This window comes from Nomascus leucogenys, chromosome 1a, assembly GCF_006542625.1.
Source record: "Nomascus leucogenys isolate Asia chromosome 1a, Asia_NLE_v1, whole genome shotgun sequence".
NCBI classification, from domain to species: domain Eukaryota; kingdom Metazoa; phylum Chordata; class Mammalia; order Primates; family Hylobatidae; genus Nomascus; species Nomascus leucogenys.
Window position 1 is genome coordinate 40,932,451 of NC_044381.1, and position 14,855 is coordinate 40,947,305.

Below are 14,855 nucleotides of genomic sequence, written 5' to 3' on the forward strand. Positions count from 1 at the left end.
GCAGGGTGGGGTGGGCGGGGCGGGGCGGCTTCATGGTCACCATGATTTCTCTGGACAGAGATGGTGAGGACAGGAGAGCACCTTATTGAGCAGCTGCTGCTGTCCACGCAGCGTTGACGATAGAATTTCCTCCTCAAGGCCAAACTCCCAGCTCGAAAGCTGTGCCCTCGTCCCCCCAGCCGTCCCTCTGGACTTTGGAAGGACCCGGTGTTTAGCACCATCTGGCTCCGCTGTGGGGGTGGGGGTGGGGCAGCCAGTGCCTGGGAACTGGCGCCGGAGCACACAGCCGGATGCCAGGTCCCCTGCCCTCCCCAGTCCTAGCCACTTCCCCAAGGTCCGCTCTAGCAAAGCATCACCTCCCCCTGAGCTGCTTACAAGCAAGACTTGGTGGTGGTTGGGACAATTCCATTCCTTTCATCCAAAGACTACGTCTTTCTTTTTTTTCTCCTTTTTAAAAGAAGCCTCTCAACAGCCTTTGCCACAGCTCGCAACCCCTCTACACAATACGGGCGTGCTCCTGGGGACACCACTGAGGCCCTACGTGGCTAGCACATGCTCGGAGACAGGCAAGCTGGAAATCACCTTGGCCACGCGCTCCGCCTCCATCACTGGCTAAGCCGGAGCAGATGTCCGAAGACAGGGAGGCCCGGACGGAGCAGGGCTGCTGGGTCTGCACTGCCTTCCCGCTCAGGCCCGTGCTGTCTGCAGTGAGCCCCGCACTGGCTTGGGCAGGGTCCTTAGCGGGAGGGCCTCTGCTGGAGTCAGCCAAGTGACCTGGGCGGGGGGAGAAGAGGCGACAGGCACGATGAGGCGCCGCCGGGTCGGGGCCGTGTGGATTGAGTCTGTTCTGCCTGCTCGTTGCTGGGTGACCTTGGGGAAGCTCACGTCTCCTGCAGACCACAGGCACATGGCCACATCTCCCACAGAGGGGTGATGGGGAAGAGCAAAGAAAGTGCCCAGTCTCTACCAGCCCCCACTGCCGTGCTGGACTTGTGTTGAGCAAATATAGTGACAGAAGATACACCCAGGCACACAGTGGCCTGTGTACTTCTCATCTCTGTCTTCCCTTAGCTCTGGGAACTGTCTCTGAATTCGTGTAATGGGTATAATTCATGGCTGTGTGCCCTGAAGGTTGTGGGCTTATAGTGAGCGTACGGTGGCTAGCCTGGCATGCTTGGGGACTTGGGCTCACAGGGGCTCCAGCCTAGAGTGCCAGGGCTCTCGACCAGCAAGCAGGCTGCAGTGCTGCTCAGGAGGCCTCAGGAAGCCCTGACATGCAGGGACGGGGCTGGTGGCTACCTGGGGCCAGGCCAGTGCCACTCAATGACTAGGTGTCACCTTTAACAAGACTGGGAAATCAACACCGTCCTCCCATCCTGCCCCAGCCCCTAACGACAGCTGCTCGGCTGGCACACACCCGAGAAATGGGTCAAAGGAAGCAGCCACCATCCGTCCACGCAGTGCCCTGCAGAGGAGCAGGTGAGGGAGGGCAGCCTGAGCTTCCCTGGCACAGCCCGCAGCCTAGGGTCTCAGGCCCAGCACTGAGCAGCCCCTGCCCACTCACGGGCCTTGCCTCTCTGCATGAGGACAGAGGACCAGGGCTGCCTTCATGCTGCAATGACTCCCCTCTCCAGGGAAAGGAGATTCAGTAAGGAGACAACCCCGAGTGGTCTTCCAGGTCCGAGGGTGTCACACCTGCACAGAGCCTACCTCCCAGGCTCACGCAGGTGTCCCCAGACCCACTCCCATTCCAGCCCTGCACCCGGAGGCCGACCTGTGCTGGAGGCCACGACCTTGAGCTGCCGCACCAGGGGGTTCAGCAGCTTGCCCGCCTTCAGCTTGCTCTTGCTGGCTTTTCTCCGGCGGCCAGTCGGGGGTGCCGTGTGGAAGAAGCCCACATTGGGGGGCAGTGGCTTGCCCAGGCGGCGGTACAGAGCCTCGATCTCCTGCTTCTGCTGGCTCTGCAACTCCGAGATCTCCTTCAGGTGCCTGCAGGAGGGCACAGGAGGGAGCGCCGGTGGGCTTCCTCGGTGCTTCCAACACCGCCAGCCTCCAGGAGGGAGGCGGCGTGGGAGAACACGGGGTGCAGGATGGGTGCCCTGCCTGTGCCTTGGCCTGGGCCATTCAAAGGGCCACACAGGGGCTGTAAAATGACACTGTTTGTTCATATCTAAATGGGGATGTGCCAAGGTGGTGGGCCTCTGGCATCGACGTGCCCAACAGCACAGGCCAGGCTAAGGAGCCTTAAACTTCCAAATACCCAGACTCAGAATGCTTACATTGATACTTGCAATGAAAGTCCCAAACATGAACACAGGTAAGGGGAAATCAGCAGGTGCCAGGCACCGGAGACTGCCTCCATTTATCAGGCAAATGTGTGTTATTTCCTCCACAGGGGAAACAGAGAGTGGAAGCCAGCTCAGACCAATGCAACACGGCATGATTAAGTCAGTGAGACACTCACTGACTTCCAGGGGCCACGCCACACCATATGTGAGCCCACTGCGACGAGTCCCATACCACCCTGCAGGTGAAATGCAGGTGGGTCACTGGCCATGGGCAAGGGCACAGTCTAGAACTGCCGAGGCAAGAGGAGGATGCTGAGGGGAGGATGCAGAGGGGAGGATGCGGAGGGGTGGATGCAGAGGGGAGATGCGGAGGGGAGGATGGGAGAGGAGGATGGGGAGGGGTGGACGCAGAGGGGAGGACACGAGGGGAGGACGCCGAGGGGAGGAAGCCAAGAGGAGGATGCTGAGAAGAGGATGTGGAGGGAAAGATGCAGAGGGGAGGAAGGTGAAAGGAGGATGCAGAGGGGTGGATGGGGAGGGGAGGATGCAGAGGGGAGGTAGGAGGCCAAGGGGATGCAGAGGGGAGGAAACAGAGGGGAAGAAGGTCGAGGGAGGTAGAATGGGGAGGGGAGGAGGCCGAAGGGAGGATGTGGAGGGGAGGAAGGTGAGGGAAGGATGGAGGGGGAGGAAGGTGAGGGGAGAAAGGTGAGGGAAGGATGGAGGGGGAGGAAGGTGAGGCGAGGATGGAGAAGGGAGGATGAAGGAGGAGGAGGAAGGTGAGGGGAGGATGGAGAGGGAGGAAGGAGAGGGAGGAAGGTGAGGGGAGAATGGAGAGGGGAGGAGGTGAGGGGAGGATGGAAGGGAAGGAAGGTGAGGGGAGGATGGAGAGGGAATGATGGAGAAAAGAGGATGAAGGGAGAAGAAGGTGAGGGGAGGATGGAGAGGGAGGCATGGAGAGGGGAGAAAGGTGAGGGGAGGAGGCCAAGGGGAAGAAGGTGAGGGGAGGATGGAGGGGAAGGAGGTGGAGGGGAGGATGGAGGGGGAGGGAGGATGGAGGGGGAGGAGGGAGAAGGAGGAGGAGGGAGAAGGGAGGATGAAGGAGGAGGAAGGTAAGGGGAGGATGGAGGGGGAGGAAGGGGGGGAGGATAGAGGGAGAGGAAGAGGAGGGGAGGATAGAAGGGAGGAAGGTGAGGGGAGGATGGAGGGGGAGGAAGGTGAGGGGAGGATGGAGGGGGAGGAAGGTGAGGGGAGGATGGAGGGGGAGGAAGGTGAGGGGAGGATGGAGGGGAGGGGAGGGGAGGATGGAGGGGAGGAAGGTGAGCAGAGGATGGAGAGGGGAGAAGGTGAGGGGAGGATGGAGAAGGGAGGAAGGTGAGGGGAGGATGGAGGGGAGGAAGGTGAGGGGAGGATGGAGGGGAGGAAGGTGAGGGAGGATGGAGAGGGAGGAAGGTGAGGGGAGGATGGAGAGGGGAGGAAGGTGAGGGGAGGATGGAGGGGAGGAAGGTGAGGGGAGGATGGAGAGGGGAGGAAGGTGAGGGGAGGATGGAAAGGGGAGGAAGGTAAGGGAGGATGGTGAGGGGAGGGTGGTGAAAGGAGGGTGGTGAGGGAGGAAGGTGGGGAGGATGGAGGGGAAGGAAAGTGAGGGGATGATGGAGAGCAGAGGAAGATGGGGGAGGATAGTGAGGGGGGGAAGGTAAGGGGAGGAAGGTAAGGGGAGAATGGAGAGGTGAGGAAGGTGAAGGGAGGATGGTGAGGGGAGGATGGAGAGAGGAGGAAAGTGAGTTGAGGGTGGAGAGGGGAGGAAAGTGAGGGGAGGTTGGAGAGAGGAGGAAAGTGAGTTGAGGATGGAGAGGGAGGAAGGTGAGGGGAGGAAGGGAGGGAGGAAGGAGAGGGGAAGATGCAGAGGGGAGAATGGAGAGGGAGGAAGGTGAAGGGAGGATGGTGAGGGGAGGATGGAGAGAGGAGGAAAGTGAGTTGAGGGTGGAGAGGGGAGGAAAGTGAGGGGAGAATGGAGAGGGGAGGAAGGTGAAGGGAGGATGGTGAGGGGAGGATGGAGAGAGGAGGAAAGTGAGTTGAGGATGGAGAGAGGAGGAAGGTGAGGGGAGGAAGAAGAGGAGAGGAAGGTGAAGGGAGAATGGAGAGGGGAGGAAGGTGAAGGGAGGATGGTGAGGGGAGGATGGAGAGAGGAGGAAAGTGAGTTGAGGATGGAGAGGGGAGGAAAGTGAGGGGAAGATGGAGAGACGAGGAAGGTGAGGGGAGGATGGAGAGGGGAGTATGGAGAGGAGAGGATGGGGAGGGTAGGGGAGGAGCTGGGCCTCCCTGCTGCATCACATTGCTCTGAGCTTCTGCAAGGCCCAAGGCCACCCCAGGGGCCCCGGCTGGAGGCCCTGTAACCCCTTGCCTTCACCCTAAGTGCCCCTCCTCTTCCTTTGATGGCAAGGAAAACAGGTAGTTTTCAAGGTCGGAAATGAGGAAGCAAGTTCTGATTTTACTCTTGAATTTCAACACCTGCCACATAGGCTTATTTTTTTTTTTTTAAAGACTTCCTCTAACTACTAAACAAAATAAACAAATAAAAATAAAACTCTGAATGGCTTTCTCCCTACAAACACCAGAGAGACACAGCATCAGACGATCTTCTGGAAGGGAATACTATTTCAAGAGAGTGCTGACTGCCCCAGGGTTGGGGAGTGGCTGCGCGGGCAGGGGAGCGTCTTATCCAGGCTGGAGCTTATCCAGGTTGGAACTCTGCTCCGAGGCTGCACCCACATGGTCCAGCTCCCGCGGTCCCAGCCTGCAACGTGGCTCCCACACAGGGGGTGCCCTGGACCACTCCAAGCTGTCCCTAGGCTGCTCACCACAGAGCCCCGCGGCCTGGGACGTCTGAAAGCACAGGCTGGGCTCAGCACAGGGCTCCTGGAGGCCTAGGAAACCCCAACACTCATGACAGAAATGCTGCAATGAGGCACAGGCACCTCGGTATTCAGAGGGTTCAAATGAAAGCAAGGTTGGGGAACTGCTGGCTACTGCCTATCAGATGCCAAGTCACCTCAATTCCCAGTTGAGGCTGAAAATCTTCCCCACCCTCTCCTAAATGGTCCCCACTTCCCTCTGGACTCCACGGCCCTCCCAGCATCCACTTCCTGTTCTTAGGCTCCTGGAACTCTCTCCTTTGAGGTGCTTCTTGTCCTCTCCCTGCCCTTTCCCTAGACCCCACCTGCCCCTGACTCCCAACCACTTCTGCCATTTCTAGTCCCCACCCCGTTACCTCTACCCCTGGCCCCTGACAGGCTCCTGGCCCCTGTCACCCAGGATACAGGCTCTCCAAGCCTATAGCAGCTCCTCTCCCCAGTGTTCTCACATCCACACCTTCCTGCCCCCTACAAGCCTCTCTTCGTAGCAGCCACAGCTGGGGTGTGGCGTGGCAACATCTCAGCTCCCCTTTGTGCCTGCTGACCCTGACCACTGGCTCCCCAGGATGACATTGCTGCTGAGCAAACGTGCCCAGGATCTGGTGCCCTCTATCCCAAAAGGTTCTAGGTCATACCCACCTTGGGCTCCATCCACTCTCTGGCCTCCACCAAGGATCTGTTGGGCCATGTGGCCAATGGGGGCCACCTTCCTGGATGCCTCTAAGACCAGCAGTGATTCCACCCATCCCTGCCTTCCTGCCTCTCCCAGCAGCTCCAGTTCCCTCCTCAGTTCTCCACGAACACATAGACACTCACTATATCCTCAATGCACGGCACTGACCACCCCACCAGCTTGGACAGACACTCTCTTAGCCTCTGTGCATACGCTGTGCAGAGAGGGCTTGCAGGAGAGAAAGGAGATGTGCACGGCTCTTCCCACATAAGCCTATGATTTCCAACAGGACGCGACTTACAAACGTGCCTTCAGGCACTGGTGAATTTGGTGTCAGCCCTCCCATCCCGAAGGACATCTCAGTAACCCCCTGGCCGCAGCAGGACAGAATAAATATTTGCTGGATGAGGGAAAGAGACGTGGAGAAAGAGAGAGGAAGAGAAAGAGGGAGGCGGGGGAGAGAGAGAGACAGAGAGAGACAGAGACAGAGACAGAGACAAAGAAAGGAGAGACAGATAGGAAGAGAGAGTGGCAGAAACAGAGTGGCGGGAAACGAGACAAGGAGAGAAGGAATGAAAGGGGAGAGAGCGAGAGACAGGGGGAGAAAGGAAGAAAGAGGGAAGGAGACAGATGAGAGGCAGACAGAGTGAGGAAGACACATGCCTCAGTGATCCCCTGAGACATACCCTCAAGGGCAGCAGGAGGAGGCATGGCACCCAGAGAAGCCAGAAGCCAGGCAGACAGCAGGGTGGGGTTGGCCCAGCCCAGAGGACTCTGAGTGGGAGATTGTCTACTCAAAACCACAGGGAGGCTGGGCCTGGTGGCTCACACTGGAAATCCCAGAACTTTGGGAGGCTAAGGCGGGTGGATCACTTGAGGTCAGGAGTTTGAGACCAGCCTGGCCAACATGGTGAAACCCGGTCTCTACTAAGAATACAAAAATCAGCCAGGCGTGGTGGCGGGCACCTGTAGTCCCAGCTACTCGGGAGGCTGAGGGAGGAGAATCGCTTGAACCCGGGAGGTACAGGTTGCAGCGAGCGAAGATTGCACCACTGCACTCCAGCCTGGGTGACAGAGCGAGACTGTCTCAAAAAAAAAAAATAAAATAAAAGCCTTCATCACTCCCCTGTCACCTGCCTGGCAGCTCCAAGTGGGCGCTGCTTGGCCAGGACTTCAGCCCCGATGCCAGGATTCCCTCACAACCAGGAAGTGGTGCCACGCCCTGTGGGCAGAGGTGGGGGCAGGGGCGGCGCTTCCTGCCCGCAGGACCTACTTCTCCCGCAGACTCTGCAGCTCCTTCTTTATGTCAGCATCCTCGAGCTCCGAGTCATTGTCGCTGCTAATATAGGACGACTGGGAATGGAAGGAGGTCACACTGATGGTGGGGACCTTCATGCCAGCCCTGCTGGGCGTCTCAGGGCCCAGCGAGCCGGCCCGAGAAGGCCTCTGGAGGAAGGCGGTGGCCTTCTTCACAAAGTCGCCAGCCACGCTGCCACTCCCGGGCACGGACGCCTGCTTCTGCACCGGGGGTCTCGCCCGAGGGCCCTCGTCCCCAGAGTCACTGGACACGGGCTCGCCCACGCCGACCTCGATGGAGGAGGCCGTCTGCGCCCGCCGCACTGCCAGCTTCATGTCGGGGCTGGAGGGGGCCTCATCCAGGTAGACGTCGGGTGGGGCGGAGTATCTCAGGCTGTGGGGGGAGGCCAGGGTCCACTCATCCTGAGTGCTGACTACTGAGAAACGGCCCACAGTCTTGGCTGGTGAGCTGACATCCTGCTGCTCTGGATGTTTCCGAGGGGACCCCAAAGCTCGAGCGCCAAGTGTCTGGGGGTGGCTGGCCTGGCCCCCGACTGTGGAAATGCCCATGCCACTCGGCGGAGGCTCTGCTGAGCTTTCTCCAGCGACTCCACCATCCCTGTCTGTGGGCTCCACACGTGCAGGTCTCACAAAAGCAGGTACATCCTTAGGAAACAAGCAGAGATATAGAGGTTTCATGTGAACATCAGCACAGAGCAAATCCTGCCCACCAGCCAGGGGGTCGTCAAGCCGCCCTTACCTGGGGGGTGCTGGGGACCATACGGGGGTCTGAGGCCACCTGCCCTCCATCTCTGTCATAGCCCAGCATACTCCTGGGAGACGACTCTGCTATGGGAACATCGGAAACGTTACCGGGGCTGAAGGAGGAGGAAGAGGCAGAGATGGCTCACAGCTGACCGGAAGCAGCCCAAAGTGATCCCACGGGAGTGCCGCCAGCCAGGCAGGACAATGGGAGTGGGCACTGGGAGAAGCCAGCTGTGTGTGCTCACAGCAGTTTCGGAAACTGAAAATACTCCATGATGTCTTGGCCCCACGGCATTCTATGACAGATGCCCAATAAACCCGGGCAAGAGAAGAGGCGTCAGCCCTGGGCACCCTCGTGCAGCCAGGCCTTCTCTGTGCACCTGAAGGCCAGCACCCCGTCTCATCCCACCGTCTGATGTAAGAGGGTCCCGCAGCGCAGATCAATGGGGCCGGGTTCCAGCCCTGCTCCCACGGTGTCTCAAAAACTGTCACCCACTGCACCTGCAGCTGTTCCGGTGCTCTCCTGCAGCTTCCCCGGGAGCTGTTTCTGACCAGCTTTTCCCAGGGTTGCCGTAAAGAGGCAACCAGAAAAGCCAAGCAAGTTAACATGGGGTCCTCGCCTGAGCTGAGACCCTCATGTGGCAAAAGAAACTCGTGGGCAGGCCAGGGCATGAGCCACACCTATGTGCCGTGGGGAAGGTGGCAGCGGCGGATGGAGCCTCTGGGGAAGTTAGGGCCGCCCGCACACGTACACGTGTCTCCTTTGCACACCCCATGTGAAAACTCACAAGGGAACAACACCCAAATCAGATTTCCAAAGAACCCCAGTCCAGTCCCTGTCGCGCGTCCCCAACCCGTGGGCAACACCTGACTCCCCTCCTCACATCCCTGTGCCCACCTCCAGGGCTAGGAGGCTCACTGTCAAACACACTCTCTCTACTTCTAAATGGCTCCAACTGCCAGGAAAGGTCACTTTTGCCAAACTAGAATCCGTCTCCTTGGAGCTTCCCTCATGAGTTCCGCACTCTGGAAAGAGTATGGACTTGGAGTACAAATTGTATCAACAAGTTTATATCAACAAGTTGCAAGTCACTGAAGCTCAGTTTGCTCATCTGCCAAAGGGGCCCATGGGACGGACACATCTCACAGCACAAGGTCAGAGTCCGTGGAGCGCCACAGGCAGCCCAGCGTGGTCAGGGCTGGCACTCCAACACGACCTCTCATTTCCACCCTTTTGCGAAGACGCTCTTGCTTCTGCCCCGTCCCTCATCTTCCTCAGGCTAAACATCACCAGTTCCCCACGTGCATAGCTTCTGATCCCAGTGCCAGCTGCCCCGACCCCTCTTAAAGTCTGGGGTCTAGAAATAAATGTGGCCTGGGACTATGGGGTCCCACCTATGGCTGATGTGCGCTGAGGTTTCCATTAGGAGGCTCAGGGGAGTCCTGATTCATACTGTGCCCATCCCCCAAGAAATCCTGGGCTGAGAAGGAACCTCAGACCTCACAAGATCAGTCCAGCTCCCTTAGAAGGGACACTGAGGCATGCAGATAATGAAATGAGAAGCAAAGCAAAGGCGTTTCCACAGAGACACAGTGGCAGCCAGGAGCCACAAGGGAAAGCCCCACGGCAGGTCTTCAGGGATTGCCCTGGCACCTGGCGCTCCCAGCAGTCACAGCACCCCCCACCGCACTGCTCTGCTATAGCTGAAGTAAGCCTGGGTTTTTGTGGGCATCTTGTAACCTTGCTGAAGAAAAGCAAGGGCTGGGGTGGGTCCACCGGAACGTGTGCAGACCCTCAGCCACTGGAGAGTCCAGGGGCTGTGACGTGTCCCTGCAACATCCCAGCACCCACCAACCGGGGCTTTATCTATTTCCCCGAGGACTTCATCTCTCTGGAGTGTTAGCACGTGGTTCCTTCTAGAACTCAATAGGTTTTAATTAAGTCAGGGGCATCCAGTCTTTTGGCTTCCCTGGGCCACATTGGAAGATGAAGAATTGTCTTGGGTCACACATGAAATACACTAACAATAACTGATGAGCTTTAAAAAATTGGAAAAAAAAAAAAAGCTCATAAGAAGCTTACCAATTTGTGTTGGGCCCATTCAAAGCTGTCCTGGGCCACATGCAGCTCATGGGCCAGAGGTTGGACAAGCTTGAATTAAATCATGACAGGCTCCTGTTGTGTCTGGGCCCTACCCTAGATGCTAAAGGATCCCTTACAGATAAAAAGATCTTTAAGAAATGCTTTTATCCCTTAAAAGATGAAAGACGAGGGTGCAGATGCAGAAGGTTCTGGGGCAAGGAAAGCGGGCAGCACCTTGTGAATGCAGGGTTCAGCAGGAAGCTGTTACCTGTCATTGATGAAGACGTGCCCTGCTCCATCACGGCCCCTCGAGTGGGGGCCAGTTCTGACTTCTCCACCTGGAGAAAGAAACACAAAAAGAGCAGAGCCGTGAGACTTGCGTGTCAGCATCTCAACAGCTGTATCCGCAAATCCACTCCCCTCGTCTCAAGCTGCCCCTGGGCTGCCCCAGCCCCTCTGTGTGCATGGATGGGGCTGAGTCATCTGACGCGGCACAAGCATGACCCCAAACAGGGGCCACTTGTTGCAAAACATGCATGGGTGAGTTAGACACACGTGGGTGGGTCACCAAGAGAGGGACGGGCCCTGAGTGAGGGCGGCTCTGCATAGCCAAGATGCCTGCCCACCCCCGGGGCCCGTGCCTGGGCTCCGGCCCCTGACCCAGGGCGGTGTCTCTGGGACAAGGCAGCTACTCACCAAGGGCTGGGGCAGCTGGGCACGCCCTGCGACTGCCTCCTTAGGCGCTGGGGGCAGGGCCAGGTCCCCCCCACAGACCTCTGAGCGGGGCTGATCCCCTCTCAGGGGCTCCAGGGTGAAGTCTCTGTCGCCCACCTCCACAGGGGTCCCGGCTGAGGCTGAGGAGGTGGGCACGTGCTCCTGGTAGAGCAGAGTCCGCAGCTTCTCGTCCAGGCTCTTGATGGTGCTGTCCACAAAGCCCACCCTGGGGGGCGGCCCTTCCCCATCCGACTCCAGGGCCGAGGGTAGCTGTGGGGGGATGGTGGGCCCCAGGGGTGGGCTTGGGAGCTGGGAGGTGGCCAGGCTGACGGCCCCCACTGTGGCAGGAAGCAGGGGAGCAGGCTGACCCAAGGCGGGCTGTGGGGCCCCGCTGTGGGGGCTGGGCTCAGGCGCAGAAGCTGGCAGGGGCTCCCTTGGGGCACTGACGTCCCTGGTTGAGGCAGCCTCTGGAGCTGGAGTGCAAGGTGCTAGGCCCACCACGAGGGGCTGCACAGCAAGCGGGGCCTCATGAGTCTCCGCTAGTGGCTGAGAGGTCTCGAGCTCACTGGTTGGCCCCTGAGGGGTCCCTGGACCCCCTGCCTGGATGGCAGTTCCTGACGCTGGCTCTGGCATGGTGCTGGTGGCTGGAGCTGCTCCATCTTGGGGCAGAGCAGTCACAGGAGGGGAGGAGGGGGCCAAAGGGGCTGGGGGCCCCCCAGGAGGGTTGCTGGGGCCCGCCTGGCTCAGGAGCTGCTGACCGGCTAGAAAGCCAGGTTGTTCCTTCGAGGACAGCTGGTCTTTATAGGGCGCTGGATCTAGAAGAAATGGGGAAAATGCCTTTGTACCAGGGTACTCCAGTCCTATCTACCTGTTTCTTCCTTGGCTAAAAAGATGCCTTCCACGGCCTGGCCATGGCCCCAGCGTGCTGGTCTTCTCTGTTTCCTGACACACCAGGCTCCTACCTTCCTGAAGCTCAGCCCAGCCTTGGCTGCTGCTTCCTGTAACCCCTCCCACACGTCTCTGAGCCACCAGCTTCGCAACTCCAGGTCCCTGTTCCCATAGTGTCCCTTGTGGCTGAACCAGCACCACCCTTCCTTCTGTGTCTTCTGTAGTGTGTGACCATCAGCTGTGGCTGTTGCCTGTCATCTGTCTGTCCATACCCTCATCTGCACGGACAGCTCCAGAAAGATACGGCTGTTGTCTATCTTGCACTGGACAAAAGTTATTCAATGAAATTTAAAAATTAAAGAGTTTAAGTAGTGAGCTGTACACACTTCCATGCCCAGGAGTGAGCAGGAGCCTGGAACCTTCAGACTCCCAGTCTTTGGTATGGTCAGAAGCGAAGCCAGGGCTGGTCAGTGACCTTGCGGGAGGAATCCAGAACCCCAGCAGTATAACCAAGTCTCACAGCGCCTTGTGCAGGAGCTCATGGAGCCTCCACCAGGCTCACAGGGACTGCAGGCATCTGAGAGGTGGCAGGACAGTGTTTCTCAAACTTACTTGGCCTTGGAGCCGGTTTCCTTACTTGAAAATGCAACCCAACCTTTTTTTTTTTTTTTTTTTTTTTGAGACGGTCTGGCTCTGTCACCCAGGCTGGAGTGCAGTGGCGCAATCTCGCCTCACTGCAAACTCTGCCTCCCGGGCTCAAGCAACGCAATCCTCCCACCTCGGCCTCCCTTGTAGCTGGGACCACGGCTGGATAATTTTTGTATTTTTCGTATGAGACTGGGTTTCACCATGTTGCCAGGCTGGTTTTGAACTCCTGGGCTCAAGCAATCCGCTGGCCTCAGCCCCTCAAAGTGTTGGGATGACAGGTGTGAGCCCCCACGCCCAGCCCACTTTGTCTTTTTAAAAAACACAAAGAAAATGAACACAAAAAAACTGCTCAAAAAATAAAAGGTGAGAATGGGGAGATTACTAGGATCCTGATGCCCTCCCTCGTGCCCCCAGACTCCCTTGGTCCCCATCCCCTTCCTGGCCCAACAAAGGTAAACTAATCTATAAGCATTTCCTCCACTGCTCTTCTTTCTGGCCTTACCGTTCGTCTATCTAAACACCACGGTCATGCTGCACGTTCCATCAATGGAATGGTACTCTATTCTGCGGTGCCTGGCCTCTCTCACTGTGTTTGTGAGATGTGTCCTTGTTGTTTGCACAAATGCACCATGATGCATGCATCCGTTCTGTGTTGGTACTCGCTGGGCTGTGGCTGGGTGGGACCACGACTAACACTGAGGCACAGTGTGTGCAGGCCCGTGTCCCGCCAGGCACACGCCAGTGGGGAGCTGCTGGTCACTGATCCCCTTTAGCTTTATGTAAGGGTGCCAAGCTGCTTCCCCAAGCGGTAGCCAATGCCCCCACCATTGGCAGCCTCTGAGCACCCCTAGGGCTGTGTGATAGTGTCTCATTGTGGTTCCTTATTGTTTTTAATTATGGAAAAAACATTTAAGATGAGATCTGCTGTCTTAACACATTTGTAAAAGCACGATACTCTATTGTTAACTATAGGCACTATGTTGTGTGGCAAAGCTCTAGAGCTTACTCAGCTTATATAACTGAAACTTTATGCCCTCAACGGTAACTCCATTTCCCTCTCCCTCCAGCCGCTGGCAACTTCCATTCTGCTCTCGGCTTTGACTGTTTCTGACTTTGACTGTTTTAGATACCGCATATGAGAGGAATGAATCGTGTAGTCTTTCTGTGCCTGGCTTATTTCACATAGCATAATGTCCTGCAGGTTCATCCATGTCGTCACAAATGGTAGTTTCCTTGTTTTTGTGGTTAAATAGTACTCCACTGTGCAAACATACCACGTTTTCCTTATCCATTCATCTGTCAAGACACTTAGGTTGTTTCCATATCTTGGCTATTGTGAATAACGCTGCAATGAACACAGGAGAGCAGGTATTTCTTCCAAACCTTGTTTTCAATTATCTTGAATATATACCCAGCAGTGGGATTGCTGGATCATATGGTAGTTCTATTTTAATTTTTTGAGGAAGGTCCACATTGTTTTCCATAATGGTTGCACTAATTTACACTCACACCACACTGCACAAAGGTCTCCTCTCTCCACATCCTGGCCAATACTTGCCGTCCTTTGTTTTTGAGAGCAGTGATCTTAACAGGTGTGAGGTGATAGCTCAGTGTGGTTTTGATTTGCATTTCCCTGATAATACTTAATTCAATTGAGTACCTTCTCCTGTGTTCACCGGCCACCTGGGTATCTTCTTTTATGACACACCTGTTCAAGTCTCTTGCCTGCTTTTCTACAGAGCTGTCATTCTTTTCTTTTTAATTTGTGGTTCTTCATGATGCTGGGTAGAGAACTGTTTGGGGGCTATCTGTACTACAGAATCTCTCGCTCTGTGACTTGCCTATGTGCTCGATTAGTGGTGTCTTTTGATAAACAATAGTTTTTGATTTTGATATAGTCAAATTTAACCAATTTTTAGCCAGTCTTTCCATTTGCATATTTTGTTGAACTTTAACATATGTGTTCTACCTGGGGGCCATAATGATACTGCCTCTTATTACTTCTAGGAACTTTACTGTTTTCCCTTTTACACTGAGATTCACAAGCCACTTGTTACCGAGTTGTGTGTGTGGCATGAGGATCATCTCCCTGTGTGGACAGCCTACTATCCCAACTCCTTCTGTTGAGAAAACCATCCTGTCTCCACTGTTTGACAATCGGACCTTTCTTGTCAACCATGTGTCCAAAGACGTGGGCCTGCTTCCGAGCTGTCTTGACTCCATTGCTCAATTTCTCTACCCTTGTTCTAGGACCAGATTGTCTCTGTGACTCCAGGTTTATATGAGTCACAACATCCAGGAGAATGGTATCCGTCCCTTAGAAGCTGTCTTGGTTTTTACTGGTTTTTGCATTTCTGTAAAGAGTATATAATCAGTGTGTTGATGCTCATTTAGAAATTGTTAGAATCTGAATCTACAGATCTATTTGGGAAGAAGTGTTTATAATACTGAATCTTCCAGTCCATGAATATGGTACATATCTTCCTACTCATTTCTTTTTAAAATTTCTCTCAATGTTTTATAGTTTTTGGTATACAGATCTTACATACTTTTCGTTAGATTCATACACTGGTGTTTGGCATTTTTGT

General features: G+C 56.1%; 1 protein-coding gene across 1 annotated transcript in view; it reads right to left on the minus strand.

Moving 5' to 3' along the window:
- The window catches only part of WNK2 (WNK lysine deficient protein kinase 2), a 135,165-nt gene that overhangs the window by 20,579 nt on the left and 99,731 nt on the right, over window positions 1-14,855 (minus strand). Inside the window, 6 exon segments of the mRNA XM_030802187.1 lie at window positions 583-774; window positions 1,775-1,989; window positions 7,147-7,835; window positions 7,930-8,018; window positions 10,286-10,355; window positions 10,714-11,546. Of these exon segments, the coding sequence (XP_030658047.1) occupies window positions 583-774; window positions 1,775-1,989; window positions 7,147-7,835; window positions 7,930-8,018; window positions 10,286-10,355; window positions 10,714-11,546 (2,088 nt within the window).